This window comes from Lathamus discolor, chromosome 1 (genome assembly GCF_037157495.1).
Source record: "Lathamus discolor isolate bLatDis1 chromosome 1, bLatDis1.hap1, whole genome shotgun sequence".
Lineage (NCBI taxonomy): Eukaryota > Metazoa > Chordata > Aves > Psittaciformes > Psittacidae > Lathamus > Lathamus discolor.
The window spans coordinates 116,931,412-116,952,457 of NC_088884.1; the positions used below are offsets into that span (position 1 = coordinate 116,931,412).

The following is a 21,046-nucleotide window of genomic DNA, read 5'->3' on the forward strand; positions in this document are numbered from 1 at the left end:
TTCCATTTAGATTCTTCTATTGCAAGCAAGTGCAATGATAAAAAGAAGTATATTTTACTAGCTAGTATTACATTTTGGAAGATCATAATTAAATTATTCCTTAGAAGCAGTGCTCAGTGCTTAAATAGAAGGATTATATTGAATAACAGGGCTAGTATTTTAACTCAATTAACATGTTATTTTTCAATAAAGAGGTGTAGACAACGGTAATTTCTTCTTCTACGGGTAACATCAGCTATGAAACTGAAATACTGCAGCTTTTCTCCTGGTAACTCATGTGTAATTTTTCCCCTTATAGACTGTATGCTCTGTATATTTTTAAACTGTGTGAAAATATGACATGTTATTTTAATAAATATCCATATTTAATACTGTTATAGCCAAACAATATTTCACTTCTATACCGTATAAACCTGCCACAGCCTATGTTCCACTACATCTAAAAATACGTGCATATACCATGGTAAGGAAAGTGGGTTTCTTTTATATCTTTTAATTCAGTACTGCTGTGAGTCTGATTTATAATATTGATATGGGCGGAAGTGATTTTTGGATGAAGAAATTACATGTAGCTACAAAGGAAGTAGAGTACTTTCTCCATGGAAACTGCCTGCCAAATTTGCTTAGATGACTTATTTATCACACTCTTCAAAACAATATATCAATTTGATAGAATTATATTTTCCTGGAATCTTCACTAATAATTTAAAAGTGACATAAATGTATAAAAGTCTGGATTTCTAAAGATAATCAAGTTGTGTCATTCCAATATAAATTTGTAATACATTTCAAGGTCATCTTCTCTTTGGTTGCTCAAACTAGCTACTTATGGTCTTCTGAATCCTATCCTGGTTTTGGAATAATTCCTAAAATTTTCATGTGTTTTAAAGAATGTATTGATTGTGAATATTTTGTTGTTACTGCTCTTTCACTTTCCTGCAATTACACCATGGCTGCTGCCCACTCTACAGTGGATGGGTTTGGCAACTCCTTATGGAGATATGAAAACTGTGTAGTTTAACATGACCTTGAAAAATATTTTTTTTGTTTCAAGAATTAGTATGTGTACTTTTATCAGTATAAATGGAAGACTGCACTATATGTCAGCTATTTCTCAGATAGGGCTACTAAAAAGTATACTCCTATGTATACAGCACTCTACATATCAATTCCTGCTATTATACAAATAACTCACGTGAAACCAAAGTACAAATAATTCAAGGCAATAAAAGTTTTCAATAATCATCGATTGGTCATTTCATTCTAGCCATGTAAGTTTTGTTCAGCTGTATACTAGAATATTCCACCTCAAAGTTGCCAAAAAACAGGGAAGCAAAGAACAGCACATACATATGTGCATCACATGTAACATCCACCTGTAGAATTAAAAAAAGGCCATTTTGATTTCATAAAGGAAGGCAAGGCAAGAAGAAAAGGAAAGGAAAGAATTACACTGCGTTACAGTCAAATGGGAGTATGGAAATTACATGGTACAAAGGAAGAAGTAAGTAAAACACTGAATGATTAAGATAAAAAATAAAATCATTTATATAAGGATGTATTAGTAACTGGACATGAATTTTTCACACTAGAAGCAACAGAGCATGCTCTCAGTGTTAACAGCTCAATGTTACAACTGCTATGTCATGTAATATTATAATTCTTATTATTTATTTCCATATATAATACAGTTACAAATCCTTTTCAGGGAAAAGGATCTTTAAATGCACTCTATATTCTGACATTGCATAAGCAGGAACTGATGGAGAATTAATGATTTCAATTTCAGTTTCAGCAGAAGTCCATTAAGAAGCCCAACAGCATACATAAAGCTGCTAGTGAACTGAAGGAAACTGAAAGGCATAAGGCTTGCCATAGAGAAAAAAACATGCTATTTAAGAGGACTAATGGATGACTATTAAGACTAAAACTGACAAACCTTCTCAGACAGGACAACAATTGGTTTAATTCATATACAGATGATTGAAAAGAGAGCATTAAAAAAAGAAAAAAAAACCCAACCAAATGTCCCAGGAGACCAAACAACAACAACAACCAAACAAAAAAACCAACCCACAAAGTCTGTTAAGTGACTAGCACTTCATCATACAATGAAGTTGCAACAAGGGAAATTCTGATTATATCTTATGGAAAAATATTACAATGAGGTAGTCAAATATTGGAACTGCTATCCAGAGATGATGCAGAAACACCACTAAGGTACCAAAAACTTAAGTAGACAAGGCCTTCAGTAACCTATTTTAAGATGACCTTGCTTCGAGCCGAGGGGTTGGACCTCAAGAGGCCCTTCTGAACCTATATTATTCTGTAATCCTATGAATTACATAGCTTAAAAAATATATATATCTTGTAGGTCTCAAAAACAACGCACAGTGCAGTTCACTAACATGAAACTGAAAGCTTGCAAAAAAAAGATGTCAAAGCTCCACACCTGGAAAGTGTCAAAAAAAAAAAAAAAATCACAAAAAAAACCCCAAACCAGCCCAATAATAATTTGATTTCTTCTAAAATGCTAAAGGGAACTGGATGTAAAAAAAAGAATTTCAAAGCAATACCTGCAGCCCATGAGGGAAACAGGAGAACAGAGCAGGATAGGACTAGCTAGGACTCCTGAAATTGTTAGAATGGCCTAAGAAATCCTATTTAAACAGTCATTTACAAACTCAGGCTAGTAATCTTTCAGTTCAGTACTGCAACTTAAAAGAATATTTCTTTTTCTTTGCATCTCTGAACTAATTGCGGACTTTATACTGATTAACAACTGTAGTGAGAAAACTGAAAAGCTCTAAAATACTAGAGGGAACCAGTACAATTTATTTTGATCTAGTATTTCTCCTCTGCCCCCTTTTTGCTAAAAGCAATAGAGAAACTTCATACTCAGCACACCAAGATGGTGGTATCAGTTAAATTCTGTTATAGTATAAGCTTTCTTACCTCTCTACCATGTTGAGGCACTACTATTTATACTTGTGTCAATTCCATATATTCCAGCCATATTAAGACATCAAGTCCATAAACTTTCCTGACTCTTTTCTGATGCTTAGCTCATTAATGAAAGCTACTAATTTAACAAACAATTGGGTGATTACCTCTTGAAGAACCCTCTTCATTTTCAGAAGCAATGTCTTCACAGCTGTGCAATCTTGCAGCATCAATCTGAAGGGCAAAGATTCAATGCCTCCACCTTCTTCCAGACCAGTAAAAGGCCACTCCACAGATGGGCTGCCAGCCAGCTGGCTAACACGAGGATACCTGGCTTCTCCTTGGTCTACCTCCTTTGACAGCTTCAGAGATAGGTTCCTTACAAGAGAAAACACAAAGATCAACACTGAAATATGAAAACTAACTCAATTTTTTGGCTTTCAGTTTTTCTGAGCTTAAAGACACATTACATTTCACTTTTTGAGCCTGCTGGCATGAATGGCCTTTAAAACGTACATGTAGCCATATGGTGCTACCAATAAAATACGCATTTATAAGAGTACCATTTTCTACAGGAACAAAAACCATGCTTTATCTCACACCCTGAAAAAAAGCCATTTTCTTAAAACAAAATTTCCTATGGACAAAACTGCTGTAGGTATATTTTATTTCAGTTCAGTTTTATAAAACAAAAATAAAAACAAACCCAAAACCTCTCGTGTACTTTCTAAAGCTAGATCACATTCTTCCATGTGCTTTGACTCAGAATTTAAAAGGAAAAGAAAACCACCAAAAAAATACTCCGTCTGGGCTGGCACAGTGACATAAGACTATTCTGCATAATGGAATTTGAAATGTAATCAATCTGTACTCACTGAAGTTTAGTTACCACTTAAACTGTTTAAGCGGAACATGAAAGTAAACAACATTAAGTTGTGGTTGAGAATCCTTAAAGACAACAGAAACATTCAGAAAAAAATTGATGGACTTTGGAGATAATGGAATACCATTATTTTAAAGCATGTATACCATCTTCCTTCAATATCAGAGCAAGCTATCTATAAAACTTTGCCATGCTCAAGCAAGTCCAGTGAAGACCATCAAGAAGCTGAGAGGGCTGGAGTGCATATTAAATGAGGAGAGGCTGAGAGGCAATTTTGCTCAGTCTTCAAAAGAGAAGTCACTGGGAGGGTGCAGAGATGATGGAGCCAGTTTATATTTGGGAATGCACAGCAACAAAATGAAAGGCAACGGACAGAAGCTGGAATATAGGAAATTGTGAACAGATGTAAGAACATTATTTATTTATTTAATTATTATTGGTCAAACAAAGGAACAGGGGCTCAGAGATGCTGTGGGACATTCACCTTGGAGATATTCATAACATGACGGTGCAAGCCCCTGAGTAACCTGTTCTAATTGGATCTGCTTTGAGCAAGGGCTTGGAACAGAAACCTGTGGAGTTTCCTTCTCACCTGTGTGCTTCTATGTTCTAGAGGTCATAGATTCAATCAGACAAAATCAGCCAGAACTTTAATAGAAGAAAAATCATTTAAATAGGGATTACTTGACATTTTGGTAAAACAGAATGTGACTAAGTACAGAGACTTCTGCAGCATTAATGTATGCACAACTTCAATGTTGCACCTATTTTCTCTTGGGCCAGCAGGGAAAAAGGACAAATCTGAATGGAGAATAAATCTGAGAATGTGATTGCACTGTGCAATAGTAGTAAACTAATTATTGCTAAATTATAAAAGTGTTGTAACAGCAATGCATGACACCCATATTCATTATAAATTAATTCACTAAAATTAAAAATGTTAGCATAAGTGGTGAAGAAAGTGACAATTATTATTCAATTAATGTATAGTTCCGATTTTCTGTTCCATTTGAATTTTCATGCAACACAAACCACATCCTGAATTTTATGCATGGCTGTGTTTTGGCAGGACAAAGAATATTTTTTACACAGGACATTTTTCCTTGGTTAACTTTGGTTTCACATGAACCACACACAAAAAGCGATTAATGTGATCTCTCAAGACAAGCAATTCCCAATGCATACTAACAAAATGGAAATGAGGCTAATAGAATTATCTTTTATGGGTTGTTCATTTTTATAATCTGCAAGCTATGTCATGTGCACTAGGTACAACACGTTAGATCAATGAACGCACCACAGAGATCATGGCTACGGGCAGATGGCTCATGACTGCCAAAAGAACTAAAACTTTCTAATCCAGGCTTTTCAAGACTCTCGTAAAACAATGAAATTAGTAATTTAACAATTTGTTTCAATATATTGAAACAACTTTCAATATATTTAATTTATTGAGTAGAATATTTTGCATCCTTTAAAATGATAATGTGAGGTGGATGATAAAGGTGCTTTAGACTGAACGATATGAAGCCACTGCTGATTAATAGCCTTCATTAAAGTCACCTCAGGTATATATCATGCAAAGAGAAAACAACTTTTAACTGAAATTTCATAACACAGGCCACTTTTAGGGATTTATAAAAGAAGGTCTGTTCAAACCTTAAGTAAGATTTATGTAACCTGAAAGGCACTTTATTTAAATTAAGATGGAACAACAAGCTCCTCTTTATTCCTGCCCAGTGCCTGCAGGCTGGGAGACAAATTACTCTTTAGAATATGTCGCGTGTTCACTTTGCAAGTCCCTGCAAAGTTTCATTTTCCTCATTCTCCTGAACAGACATCCTGGCACTGAGAAAGTACCAACTTAAGATGTAATGCTTCCCAGAAGTCTTTTACAGCACATTATCAAGGAGAAGAATGCGGTATCAACACCAATACCCTGCTGCCTCAGTGACAAGGAGACAGGAAGTACTCTTGGGAACTCTCATCCTGTCCTACATGAAAGAGGTACAGTGTTTACATAAAAGCTATACATTCACTGGAAACATAGCAAAACTTAATTTCAACTTAAGACAATATTCCCATTACTTCAGTGGGCTTTATGTCAATATCACACTGCTCAACACACAAAAATACCATATTTTCAAATATAGAACCTTGTACTAAAGTATGAAAAGCATCATAATAACATATCGCCACTCACGGTCATAAGAGTTTAAAATCTAACTAAATTGCTACTAAAAATGGTGATGCAGAGTTGGTATATAATAAGCATTCAGATCATATAGTACCTCTGAATTACCTGAATAGAATTTAACTAATGGGTGATAGAAAATCTCTTGTCTGATACAAATCCTTCTACTCACTGCAGAAAAAAGCTCATTTTAAATTCATTCCAGCACTGATATTTCATCAACTTCACTATTAACAATGTCCAGGTGGTCTATTACAGTATTATTACGGTAATCCACTGCATTTCATTTCAAAGCAGCAGCAGAGATTTAGCAAGGGGGAAAAAAGAATTTGCACGAAAATTAGAGTTCTCTCCTTAGTAGTAAAATGCCTCTTTACCTCTGAAGTTGGAGAAGGGGCTGGTTCATCAACTGGTAGTGCAGGAGCTCCTTACAGATGACCAGTCCCCTCTACCTTCCAAAGTTGTGTTTATTGTAATAAAACATTTCAGAAGCCAATGTTATCTGTGACAAACTTCTGAAACTGTAGGTAAAAAACCTCAAAAGAGCTATATTAATTCTATAACATTATCAACATAAAATATTTCAGAAAAGTAATTTGATCACTTTTAAATATATAGCTCCTGTTTGAGCTCTAAATCGAACCCAACACACACACATGGTTAGATTATGTCCCTACTTTAATGAAACTATACCTAAAAATGTCCCTGAGCACTGAAATTCAGTCAGTGGTAAAGCACTGCTGAAACGTTGCGGGGCATCCCGCCTATCACTCTTCCAAATGATTCCCTGGCATGGTTTGATTGTCAGCACAGGCAGGTTGGATGGGACTGCTCCATTCTGGAAGATATCAGTGGTGTAGATGTGCACTACGGAACCATCTTATGTAATGTCACCTCAAATCTCTGAGCATGGCTATGGAAGCCACAAAGCTCTAAGCTTAAGATGTGAAACCCACCCAGACACCTAGGCAAGAGAAGCGCCAGCCTGTTTCGAAGAAAGGTCCAAGATGAACTGTGGAAGCTGTCGCAAATCACAGCTGAGAAAAAGCTGATCTTAATTTTCTCACAGGTATTACAGACTTCACTTCCCAGATAATAAGTGGTTCTCATATTCTGTTTGATGAAGATCAGACAAAGCCTGACAGCACACTTAAAACTCTGCCCTCTAGACCAATGTCATAGGGAAACAGTAATTCAAGGTGCTCATGGGGAATCAACATAAAGCCTTTGGAATACTTTCTAATCAGCTGCATGCTACAGCCAAGGGGACCACAAATGACAAAAGAGAAAAGCATTCTTAGTGTCAGGAAAGATTACTGCCAGCATAAGGTCTGAAAATCACACAAAATTTGTGTCAAATTTGTAAACGCAAAATAGGGTGAAAAGCTGTGCAATCTGAGATGATACTTTCAGGCTGCTGGCTTGTTTCCTTTATATCTGGACATACCCAGTGAACACCATGAATGCGTTTCCTCATTTCTAAAGCATACAAAAACCAGAAGCTACAATATCCACATTCAGCAGAACAGTAGTGCCATTAAGAGTTCTATTTCAAAGGCAGTCTTTATTGAAATGGAGATGTAACATTAAAATAATCAATCATTGACCTTTAGCATTTTAATAGCCTCCATAAATCCAACACAACTGCATGTTAACTCACTGAGGAAGATACACCATTGTGAGCTCCTTTCAAGTCTTCTTTCCCTTAAGAAGGCAGAGCAAAAGCAACTTTATTATTCCAAAGCATCTTTAAGGTTTTTTTACTGGGGGGAAAAAAAAATATATATATATATAAAAGAAAAAAAAAGACCTAAAGATTTGCAACTTGAGCTAGTTTGAGTAATTCTTCTCTTCTTACTGATCCTCAGATCAATGATTTGAAGAGCTTATGATAATTTGAATTTACACAAAGATCCCCAGATTATGTGGAGTTTAATCTTCTTAGTTTTCATCAGCAGTACTCAAGACATTGCTATAGCAGAATTAGCATAACCTAATACAATTGGTCCCACAGAGTCTGCACTTCTTGATACCAGCTTAACCAAAAAGAACCCACATAACACCGTGGGCATCAGGAAGGCTTTGCAAGCAGTGCAAAAGACCCCAGCCTCTATGGGAAGAGCTAAACATGCCTTCTTTCTTCCCTGAGAGCTTATCTTCTAAAGCACGGTTTTAGAAAAAGCCTTAAATCACTTATTTTCAGTGTTTGAGTGTGCAACTGTATTCATATACAAGTGCACCATGTGTATACATAGACATGTACTTTTACATATGTGTAGTTATAAAATTCATACATGGACTCCTGTATAAGCACAACAGTGCTCAGTGGGACCATATAAGCCACACAAAAGCAATCATTTCTGATTTTTAAAGAAAAATCTGCCTACCTCAAACACTTCCAGAATTCAGTTCAAAGCACTCTGTGGCTCTCTTACAATGATGTATGTTACAGTCAAGCCCTACAGTCATCCCAGACTGAGTCTTAATCTCCAAGTAACCTTTTACTAATCCCACTTAGTAAGAGACATGGTCTACCCCAAACAACTTACAGCTGAAATATATGGACACATTTTGGAAAAATGAAAAGTCTTTCCCCATATTTAGCAGGACTGAGGCACTGACTTTTAAAAGCCTATTCCTAAATATTCCAGTAGGTATATCAAATAACGTACTGCTAGGTGCCTAAATATTCCCAAACTCTGTTCAATGACGATAAAAATTGCCAAACTCCTCAGTTTTGAAAATGCAGCCTTTGCAATACTGAGAAGTTAAAAAGGTAACCAGAACAGAAGCTAATTACCCATATTAGCATTCTTTGGCATCAAAACATATATCTCTCTGTCTCACACGATTTCTCAACAGTACTTCTATTCTAACAGAATGATTCAGAAGTTCTAAGGGTGACATCTCAGAATATTAAATTGCATCATGTCATAAGGTACATATTGTTTGACATTTTACAGCTTTTAGAACTATGTATCATTTATTGGTCCTCTGATGCTATGATTTTTCAAGGTCAGCCTTTAGAAAAACAATTGTTCAGTATCTGTCACTATCAAACTATGCAACCACAAACAAAGGTGCACACAAACTCTAATGGCTAGCACTGCTGTAAGAAGCTGTCAGCCTTTTCCATTATAACCCCTTTTCTTTCAAAGGTTTCTGTCAATGCCATAAAGATTTCCTTTGGGCTAGAACCTGGTGGTCTTGAAATATGGAATCAAATTAAAAAAGAAAAAAAAGCCCTCCATTCTCAGCTGCAGCACAAGTACAGCTGAAGGCATATCAAGCCTTTATTTCCTTTCGCTAAATTCTACATGAGTCGAGAGCTCAAGCACACAAAAACACAACACTTGAGATTTCAGTCCTTTTCTTCCTCCTGGAATCTATTAGGAGAACTTAAATGTGATGCAAACAAGGTAATGTAACACCATACAGGAATCAGATAATGTTCAAAAAAGTACCTACTTGAATAAGCTCCCCCAGTCTTCCAATATCAAGTACTCTTAGTACAGTAGGAAATAAAGCATTACAAAGCAGAAAAAGTAAATGAGGCTCTCTGGGCACTGAGAGTTTGGTAGACAATTCAAGTCTTTTTAACTGTTTTGGGGAAAAAAAAAATCAGCAGGGGATCATTCTTGAAACTATTTTATAACTGGTATATGAAATATAAATTGCAGCTTAATTATGCACAAAAGCAAGCAGTAACTCACCTTACATCTCTGGATAGGAAATAAACAAAAGAAGGCTTAGCTTTTATTTGGACAGAGAATGAATCTACCATTTATGACCAAAGTCACTGCAACCTTTGTAAACACGATCTACTTTGGACTGGACACTGCCTGAGCACAGATAAAAGCTAAAAGTACTTAGTTTCCTCTCCAAATCTCACTCCATGGAGATGGCCAACTCAGCTGACTCAGAACGAGAACAACAACATTTTGGTCTGATCTATTAAAGAAGACAGGCATTCAAGTGTGCCCAGCAAACTTTATAGTTCTGGAGGAAAGGAGAAATATAAATGTGTTTTGCCACTGTCACCTAGATCAAAACATTTCTCTTCACGTTTGCTCTCTGCTCTCAATGCTTGTGTTTAGGAACTGTGCAAACAGAACATAAAACTTTCAGGTTTTCACGAGGTTAAAAACATGTTTTAAAAAATAAAGGAAAATCATGATGGATATTGGATATAATGATTGCATTCTAAGAAGCACAAGAAGTGCTTTCCTTTCATTCAGCCACCCTAGTTTCCCTTACTTAAAACAAATTGTCAAATACATTCTGCTACAGGTCAGCACTTCTTTGTTACCAAGGCTTTCCAAAATTCTGTTTAAACTATGTATATTTCAAATAGGAAAAAAAAAACCAAACCAAACCAAAACAAAAAAAAAAACAAAAAAACCAACCAAACAAACAAAAAAAAAACACATACAAAAAAAACCCAAAAAAACACCAAAAAGTGTCTTCTGTGCCTTGTAAGAACCTACAGAATTGTTAGTATAGGAAAGACAGCAGGGTTTGCAACACATATTTGCTTAGTAACTGGAAGAATTCATAGACATGAATTAGGTAAGATAGATTTCCAAGATTAGACAACTAAGAGGAAAAATCATATTCTTTATAAAGGAGAAAAACCACTGAATCCTACCTGACCTATTTTTTTAATATTTGGGAAGCACCTAACCACATTAGTATTGCATAAACCAAAATGTTACCTTTTGATGAAGCTATTAGGCATTAGGAACACTTTTGTGAAGCAAGCAGGCAATTCATTATACTTTGTGTTGGCTGAGAGGTTCATTGGAGATGCATAACAGTCAGTTTTAAAGGGCTAATTAATATTTACAAAATACACAAAGTGGAATACCTTTAGCAGTCTGCTTGCTTTCCTGACATCCCAACCCCTACCCTGCCTTTATCCACGGCCAAGTGATTCAGGGAAATCTTCCTGGACTGGGTCCAGTTACAGAAATTTCTTGGCTTCTGACCATGGCAGGGCTTGAGAACAGATACATACACCTCAAGTATCATCCTGTAGGTTATAATACTATAGTCACACATATTCCTCCACTAGCAAAAATGCACATGCTGTCCTGGGTTTACCAGTAGCCATTTTGTTCCTTCTTAGTAACTGGTGCAAGCTCTGTGTTTTGACTTCCAGCCTGGGCAGAGAGCTGATAACACCGATTGTTTTTAATTGTTGTTAAGTAATGTTTATTCTGGCCAAGGACTCTGTGAGTCCCATGCTCTGCTGGGGACAAGGGGAGGCCGGGGGGAAGCAGAGACAGGACACCTGACCCAAACTAGCCAAAGAGGCATTCCATACCACAGCACGTCATGCCCAGGGAGGTAACTGGGAGTTACCCGGAAGGGCACGGGCTCTCTTTGGGGGGGTCGAACTCGTTCGGCGGTGGTATCGCATCCTCTTGTTATTTCCCTTATCAATATTATCATTGGTGGTAGCAGCAGTGATTTGTGTTATACTTTAGTTACTGGACTGCTCTTATCTCAACCCATGGGAGTTACATTCTCTTGATTCTCCTCCCCATCCCTCCGGGAGCGGGGAGGGTCGGGGTGGGGGGTGAGTGGACGACCTGTGTGGATCGGTTTAAACCACGACACATGCTTACAGGATTATATGGCAGTTGAATGCCAGGGATGAGAAGAAAGAGGACTAAAACATCAGCAAAGCCGAGCAGTTAAGAGTTAAGGGACGTCTGTACAATAATTAAGTAGTTAAAACTCTGTGTCATTCAGAAAATTCCAACTAATAATCCTAAAATTTATTATTAGTTCTGTACGTTTTCACACAATGAAATATGTAATCAGTAATATAATATAATCACCAAATAAATCAGTAATCACAAACACAGCTTTCTGAATTAAGATAACATTCAATACTCTATAATGGAATCAACATAATGGACCTTCATTTTGGTGAAAGTGTATGATTAAACAAATGTATCCCTTCTCACTGCCCTCTAACAGTTTAAGAATAATGAATAGGAAAGACTTGTTTTTAAATTCAGAGGATACCTTTCATCTACTTTATGTAGGGAACTTGATTAATATCTCAGGAAGAAAGTGCAACTTTAAAACCCATCCTATTTCATTATCGCATAAAATAGTTGGAACCTAATGTTATTGTTAAAAGAGCTTTTATGTTAAATTCTCTTTTATGACCAAAAAATGAAAGCATGTAATGGATTCAGGGACATAATTTATAAAGAAATCCAGAATATGCATGCTACTATATACCCATTCCTAAAAGACAGCAATACACCAGAGGTTTTTTTAATTCTTAAATATGATTCTTCTCAAGGTTTTTAAAAAACATTATGGAATTAATCTTTTGCAAAAAATTTCCAACTCCACTTACGAACATACTAACAGCCACAAGTGACTTCAAAAGCCTGCTTTAAAGAAAAGTAACAAAACAACATAAGAAATTTAGCATCAATGCTAATTAAATACACCCGTTACTTAGTGAAGTTTGCTGACAAGCAGCTTCATGCTGTTCCTGGCACAGCAGCTGCAAATAGTGTGTGTCCCTGCTAGCTGAGTAGTGGATGTGCATACATGTATTTGTTTCATATTATCACAGAGGCTCATAGAATATCTTGTGTTAGAAGGGACCCATGAGCATCACTGAGTCCAACTCCTGACTCCACAAAAGGCAACCTAAAGTTAAACCATACATCTAGAGCAGTTGTTGAACTTACAAAAAAGAGCAGTGTTTTCAAGCAAGAACTGAAAAACAAATCTTGATCAGTCCATTCACTGATGTGAAATCTGTTGTTTCATGATTAACAGTTCTGGGCAGACTTAGACATGAAACAATACGCATTTTTCCCACAGTTAAATAACATACACTTGCTGGGCTCCAGACAAAACTGATCGTAAAAGAAGTGTATAGAACAGAAAAAATAAACTTCCTTTTAGAGTAACTTCATAAAAGCTACTGTAGCCGTTTGCTTCTCCCCCACCCCCTTTTCTGCTTAAGCAATAGCCAGTGGTGGTCCTGATGGCTGCATCTGGCCATGCTGGATTCTGTGAAGATAGCTAACAACACAGTAGTTAAGGGCCACAAATCTTACCCAAGAGCTAAGGACCCAGGGGCCAGTTCAGCTCTCCTGCATGGCAGTGGCTGAACACCAGGATCTCCCCGTGAATAGGTACACCTCTCTAGGTTACTCCCCAAGGTTAGGGGAATCCTGATTGCATCAGATACTATGTAAATGATTAATAGCATGCTAAACTTTGAAATCTTAGCTAAGTGATATATTCATTGTGCATATATAATCTTTACGACATAAACCATGGACTAAGTATGGATCCAGCCACACCTAGACTTCTTTCTGAGGAGAACTTTAGAAAGCAGGGGGGTCCTTTCCAAAACTCATGACTCAATGAAAGGGTCTCCCTGTCAATTTTCTCGATGCAGTAAATAACTCCTGTATAACTTGCTGCTGAATCTTGTTAAACCACTATCACATTTACCATTAAACATTTTTAAATCACTGGTTTATATCAATAAACATATTGCTACTTCTCTCTTATGAGTGAAGTGTATCACTTCATCCACAACAACTACCCAAGAACTGTAGCTCTAATACTTTAAGCTAAACCATTAGCTGGATCTTGTCTACAAAGAGTACGAGGTACCAGTGTGAAATAAATAGCTCATATCCAGGTGTATGTTGCCTTGAAATGAATGTAAGAGACTGAAAGCTTCCAAACACAAAGAAGTCTCAGGAACAACTCACATTCCTTCCAGAAGCTCAAAGCCTCCACTTCTCTCCTGAGCACTGCACAAGTCAATGCGTCAACTTACAAAAAATGCCACTGGCATAAATAGAGGCCAATAACTTACTAAGAACAAATTCCCAAGTATACATGGAGATGAAAGGGTCATGGAACCCTTCAGGTGTTATTTCCTTATGAGTATCCTCTCAAACTACCAGAAGGCTTGTATTCATTAGATGGTTTCACTTACAAGGCAGGTGTTGAAATGTATGCACTCAGATATTAATTAGTGAAATTAAACCCCTCCAGAAGAACATGCTTGATTTTTTAAACAAACACATTAGAGACCAAACAAAAAGAAAGCAATAAACTAATTAATGTGTAAATTAACCTAATTGCTTTGTTCTTACATGACATAATCACTAAGTGACACCACAGAAACCTGTTATTGTATCAGATGGTGGAACTAGACTACCTACGTAGAATTTCTCTGCATTTTCCAGTATGGTCTTCAACGTCCTTCAAAATTTTCCTTTTGACAGTAAAGAACTGATTAAAAAATAATCAGAATATTTAGTTAGACTCAAGCACTTCAGCAGTGTTTCTCTACTGCCCTCTTATATAGAAGGAAACATTCCTCCTCCATCTCCTCCCCTATAATGTGACCTGATATGAAAAAGTCGATCTAAAATTTAGCAAATTGCAGTCAGAGGCAGATGAAAAAGAGATGTTTGGTTTGGTTGACTATGACATACCAAAGCTCAGATCTCTGAATCGTAACTAAGTATCTCTAAATCTTTATTTGTACACCAGCACACAGAAGGAAGTAAATGCTAGAACATCAATACTAGCACTGAGCTGTTTGCTTCTTACAATATTTCTGTGTTGATGCAGTGTTACTTGATAAGTAAGTGTCAACAAGCCATGTCCGATGAGAAGCTTTATTCTCTCTACAGTGCTCCATCTCTCTCTCTTTACTTCCAGGACATTAGGTCACCTACCTTTTAGCTCTGTGTTTTAAGTTAGTCACATCAAAATTAAATGTTTATTTCAGTTGCTTACTCTCTTGTTGTTAATTCTCTTCTTTTGGGACTCTACTTGAATTACCTGTATATTTAGAGTTACTGTAATTGCTTCTAGTTTGTGATGCACACCTTGTTTAAGGTTAAGAATAACATGAATTACCTGTATATTTAGAGTTACTGTAATTGCTTCTAGTTTGTGATGCATACCTTGTTTAAGGTTAAGAATAACATGCAGAGCAATATTGTGCAAAACTACACAAGTTTAGAAAAGGAACATCTCACTGAAAGTATTTGGCCCAGGATTTGAACTTAACATGTGATGTCTGAATTCTTTTGCACTGCACATATTAGAAGTTTAAGCAGTAAATAACAGCAACATTCAGAACATTATTTATTTTAACTTAACAGTACTGTTATAACCTTTACCATTAATTCATTCAAGACTGCAACAAATATTACAATGAAAAACACCTGTAAATGTTGCTTTAAGGAAATTATTAATTATTTAGTAAGATTATTATTTTACAAAAAAAATTGCATAGCATTTCTTCTGTGAAACATAACAGATACATTATATAAAAGAACAATTAATATTTTTAGTTACTAATTTTGGAAACTCTTTGCCAGGAGACCATTAGTAACATGCAGCCCTAGTAATTGTTGGAGCGTGCTAAAACTTGCTGTCCAAAGCTCCACCTAGACTGAGATTAAAACTAGACATGCCAACTCATTTATTTTCAAGCTACTTGGCAATACCACTCCAGATTTTGGGATAAGTTGAGTATTTTTACTTAAAAGAACACAAAGTCTTGATTTCTGGCCCTTACTTTTGCCAGATACAGCTTGAAAGTTCAATCTAAGCACACCCTATTGATTTTGAAAGCAGAAGACAACTCAAAAGATACGCCTGTGCACATATAGACATTGCACACTCTTGGAATTTTAGTATTGCTTGACTTATGACTGAATCTTCTGTGTTGCTAATGCAAGGCCATCCTTCTGACTTTGCTTTCAGGACCAGATATCCATCAGACACTTGGCATTAGCATACATATTACTGGCCAGGCTGTCGTTCTCTAAACCTGACATGAAAAAATTTAGGAAAGCTTCAGGTTGTGCATGCATCAACAGGGAAGATGTCACGCAACTACATATTGGACACTTGAGAAGAGGCATCGTTAATTAGGAGTGGGTAACAGAAGGATGAAGAAGAAATTCACTTGCTATTACCAGAACATTTTTCTTTTGTTTTTATTTTCTTTTGTCACTTGAATAGAAAATTTTAATTGTTGTGCTAATGTGAGGGGGGGGGTGTTTTGTTTTTTTCATCTTGGGTGTTTTTTTTCTTTCTTTCTTTTTGTATGTCAAGGTGTTTGGAGCTTTTTTTAGAAAAGAACTTTTCTTATGTATCTGAACAAGCAATGAGATGTTTTTATAGCAACTGCAATAAAAAAAACAAGCAGAAAACATGCCTAGAATAAAGAAGCTTTCTCTGTGCTATAATTAGGCACTAGTCTGGAGTGTCTCAGCTTTAAGACTAATGTCAGGACTTCAATACAATATACAACATTACAGGCTTTGATCAAAGGTGCTCTCTGTAGATCATTTTGGTGGGTGCCCTTCTTAAAGCTTGCACAGAGGTGTGAATACCCATCTCCTGCAGCCATAACTCTGTTTCCAGCACGGGCCTATGTGAATCCTATCTCATCCACTTTTCTGTTCACACTGAAGGATACTTGACATTTAAAACCAGATAACACTGGCTGGTAGCAAAGGGGAAGGCTTCTATTCAGGCTAAGCCACATAAACACAGATCACTATCTTTGCCCAACTGTCTATTAAACAAAGCTCAGAATGCAAATACTGCTTTGTCCAAAGATGGTAAAAATGATAAAAGTGTTCCTTTCTGTGACATCTCCCAAGAGACAGAATCTCATCCTGCTGAATATAGTGAAGGGCAGGGATGACCCAATGCTTATTTTTGTTTCTTTGAGTGGCGAGAAATTGTTCATATTTCTCTTACACAATATAGGGGAGTAGGGATATAGGTCTTGGAATTTTTTGATTCCATCTTGCTTCTTCTTCGTCCTAATATCCCTTCTCCTGCAATCAGTGTACCTGCATCTCCTACACTTTAACATCTGGCAGCAACCTCTCAAAACTACTACAGAAGTGTTTCTACAAGGAAGGTGATTATCTCACACACATAAACACACACAACAAAGCCACTACCTTTCTTCTCTTGGAAGGCTTCATGCTGCCAGCATAATAAATTGACGTAATTAAGCACAGTCAAGCTAACTTCGGAACAGGCTGCTTTAGAAGAGCCTTTTACCATCGCTGGTATGACGGTTTCAACAAAATTCCACGAACAATCTCTATGTTTTTCTCCTTCTCAGTAGGACCACTGCCTATCTTTTGCTGAAATATATATTCAGCTTGGCCAGAGTCATATGGCAAAACAATGTTTACTCGCAAAACGTGGCTGCAGATAATTAAATAAGATTTCCCTTAGAGACATTTTTATTAGTGCTAGAAGCAACACTTTGAAATTTTAGTATCATCCAGCAGACAAAATGAACCAATGGGCTGCAGCCTGCATATTTTTTTTTTTTTTTTTTTTTACAAAGCATCATTTGTCAAGTCTTTATGTTTAATTTTCAAGAACAAATGCAATGTAGGAAAAAGACAAAGAAATGGAAATTTCTAGTTTACACAAAAAGATCCTTCTAAATTACTTCATAAGTCCTGTAATATTATAAATTATTTTTAGAAAACAGAAAATACAGTAAGAATTCATTAACCTTATGAAGATGGTTCCTCCTTCATCCAATGACTCCTGAAATAAAGCCCTTCACAACTGACATGAAGCAACTCATCTAAATGAAGGCAAACATTGTGAGACAGATGATAAACACCTTTATCCATGTGTTCAAAAAACAGGGAAGAGCCAGTCTAAACCTACTGGACCTCTGATTTGCAGTTGCAAAGCAGTTGAAAATGCATGGTGAAAGGTAGGAGATCTTTATCTTGCTCCTCAGGATAAGCCTGTAAGAGGCACAACTTGCTTGTCATGAGTCATGCTCTTGCCACAGTCATAATAAAGAGAAAATGTGAAAATGTGAAGCAGAAGACACAGGAATATGAAATTCATTTTTAAAGCAAACTAAGTGAGGATAACCAAAGAAATAATTGGAAGTCTCATGCTGTAGAAGCCCGCTTTTACAAATGGTGATCAGCTCACTACCAACAGAGAGGAACCCTGTGGATCCCACAAGGACGATTAAGCTACACAAGAATAAAATGAACACAAACCATTGAAGTCACTTGGATGTTTACTACTGAGACTGCAGTATCAATATAATTGCTGAGGCAGACACTGAAATAAGCAAAAGTTTTAAGGAAGAAAATTTAAGAGGGTGTATCTTAGTCCCTACTATTCTTTGTTTATATCCTGCTTGGTTGATAAAGTGAGACAACTGGTAATGTTATTTGAGTAGAGGACATTTTTCCTCACAGCATCATCTAAAACAACAGGCTGAACATTCTACACTTCATTACTTTATTTCCAATTTGGTATGTGCTATACCTTAAAAAAAATACTTGGCATTTTAATCAGCATTAATTTCCAGTACTTCAAGACACACTGTGGGTGGCTACAGTTGAAAATGGCAAGGAATAACCAAGATGATAAAATACCAGTTCTGCACCTTTACTGATATGTTTATGCCTGCCTCTTTATATCTCTCTATACTCCTCTCTAAAACCAGCAAAAGCTGTGGAATGTTGGAAAATACATACATACACTTTATCCACCAGATTCCCAGAATTTAATCAAACTAAACCAACCTGAAAGTGCTTTTGTTTATAGGCCATAAGGTTATCAATAGAAACAGGTGCAAAATGGGTATAGAGATATGTGGTAGCCAGCAGTTTTGCCATATTGTGAATACCTGGTATATGCTTCTTCTTTTATTCTTTATATTGGCAGCAAAAGGAATTCAAGCCTTGAATAGTTGCACTGCTTATTACAGTACACATAAGTCAAAAGACACAAACCTATTTGATGCTGAAATGCAAATCTGTCTTTCTAAATTAGCAAAAAAATCTTCAAGTTCTTGAACAGTACATGGTCCATTTTAAGAGTAGGAATCTAGAAACATCAATTACAAATAATACCTGGAGCTACTGCTCCTATATGAGAAATATTTTGACTTTTAATAATTTAATATACGCAAGAATTCTACATTATTTCTCCTCTTAAGTTGACACATTTTATCATCATGCTTATTATTCCTTAAATATGAAAAGAAATTACTGAGCCTCTTATTAGCACTACTGGCTACAGGAGCAGTAAATTTCATGGCAGTCATATATCCCAATGTCAGTAATAACACATAAGTAGCATGAACACATAGGGAGGTACTGCTGACGGTATGTCTTCTTCCCAGCCCAGGTTTCACCTGCGTCCCAACAGTCTATCTCTGTGCATGCTCCAACTCAGGAGATCAAAAGCAATTTCATATTCTGCCAAGGCATTTCACAGCTTATCAAACTACTTCTGCAACTTCAACTCTGGTCTATTCTGATTCTCTCCACTGAACTTCAAATTTTGACATCTAAGTGGAAAAAAAAAAAAAAAGCCATTCACAGTTAGTGTGCCATTGGTATTTGACATCACAAAGCAGAGTTAGAGCTTCTTTCAAAAAAGAGCTATCTTCTACTAATAAACCTGAAGAGCAGAGGCAGCTCTTCCACTGGGGATTCTAGCACCAGTTCCTACCAGAACATTAGTGGGTCGGCTTGGTCAAGTGTTTCTCAATCATTTTACTTGTGGACATGTCAAAGTCAAACCCAGCACCATAGCACACCACAACCAGGAGGGTATTGTGCCTGCACAGTGGCCTCAGGGCAGGGAAGGTAGGGAAAGGGTAAACCCATCCCAGCTAAAGAGCGTAAGAGCTGCTCCTACTCTAGGAGTGAACTAATCTAGATATATTTTTGAACAGATACTCTGAAGCTCTAGAACAGTATTCCTACTAAAATGTTTTTATTGCCTCTCTCTATTTCATGGTTGTAGGAAATAGGATAAAGATTTAGATGCGTAAGAGGAGCTTTGTGTTGCAGAATGCTGGGATCCACCTGATGTGACAAAGGTTACTGCTGATGAAGGGAACTATTTAGGTTGAAAAACCAAGTTTCACTTGCATAAAGGTATGGGGTTTGCCTTGTAAAACTGCACCATCTCAACACATTGTATTCACTGGCAATTAACGATGCTTCTTGACAGATAAAGACTCCTGTCATACATATCTGAATTGCGCTTAGGTAGCCAAGATCAGGAGAAAGCTCTCAGCCACAGCAGCAACAATGTAGGGGCTCAAGCAAAACCATGCAGAACAAACCCTCCCTTTCTCAAGGACTTCCATATGAAAGCAAAGGGTATAGAAGAGAAGTTATCACCTCATCTTGTGCTGCAAATCCCCCAAACTGTGCTTCCAAACACATCCCAGTAATGCCAGACAGAAGGCAAAGAGTGGTTTCAGTGGTTCTAGGTGATCACACCTGGGTAAAAACCTTATTATTCATTTGCTTCCTTGATCTTATCCAAAGACATTCAAAAGCAGTTTGTCTTGCTAGTGTTTTCTAACAGTTATGTATAATTCCCTCATTTCACTTGTTTTCAAGAGACAAAGCCTTGCAAATGGACAAAGGGAGGGGAAGAGGCTTCTGAATTAGAACTCACTGAGGCAATACAGCCATAAGAAAATATAAATACTGTTTGAAGATGTGACATTGTTTCCTGTTCTTTAGGGAAAGCTGCTTCAAAGCAACAACAAAGGACAACAACAGAGCCTATTTGTGGCCTGAATGCAAAAACCAGAAAATACTTCTGGTTTGGATAGTCTTTCCAAGCCTATGATGACAACATCTGCTACTGCTGTGCTTTGAAAATCCTACCAAATGACAAAGCTGAAGAACTACACCACATCACCTGTTCACTACTCACCACTGTTTCCTAGCACAAATAATGACTGGAAAGACAAGTAAACACTAAGATAGGCATTTCATAAAGAAGTGGAGCATAGAAGCTGAAACAAAAATCCTCTCCAAAGCACTAACAAATAGAAAAATGCATGGTGAACAATTCATGCCAAAGAAAATCTGTAACTGAGAAGTTAAATTTACAGCAAGAGCTATTTACTACATCTAAAGCAGAGAATGACAGCTTTGCAGAGCAACAGAAAGAAACTA

At 36.7% G+C, this 21,046-nt stretch overlaps 1 protein-coding gene across 10 annotated transcripts in view; it reads right to left on the bottom strand.

Annotated features, from left to right (window-relative positions):
* CCSER1 (coiled-coil serine rich protein 1) overlaps positions 1 to 21,046 on the bottom strand; it is a 735,753-nt gene that overhangs the window by 431,547 nt on the left and 283,160 nt on the right. For all 10 annotated transcript variants that reach the window (XM_065691921.1, XM_065691927.1, XM_065691936.1 and 7 more), the window contains one exon: positions 3,111 to 3,321. In XM_065691921.1, the coding sequence (XP_065547993.1) occupies positions 3,111 to 3,321 (211 nt within the window). The remainder of the gene's footprint in view (positions 1 to 3,110; positions 3,322 to 21,046) is intronic.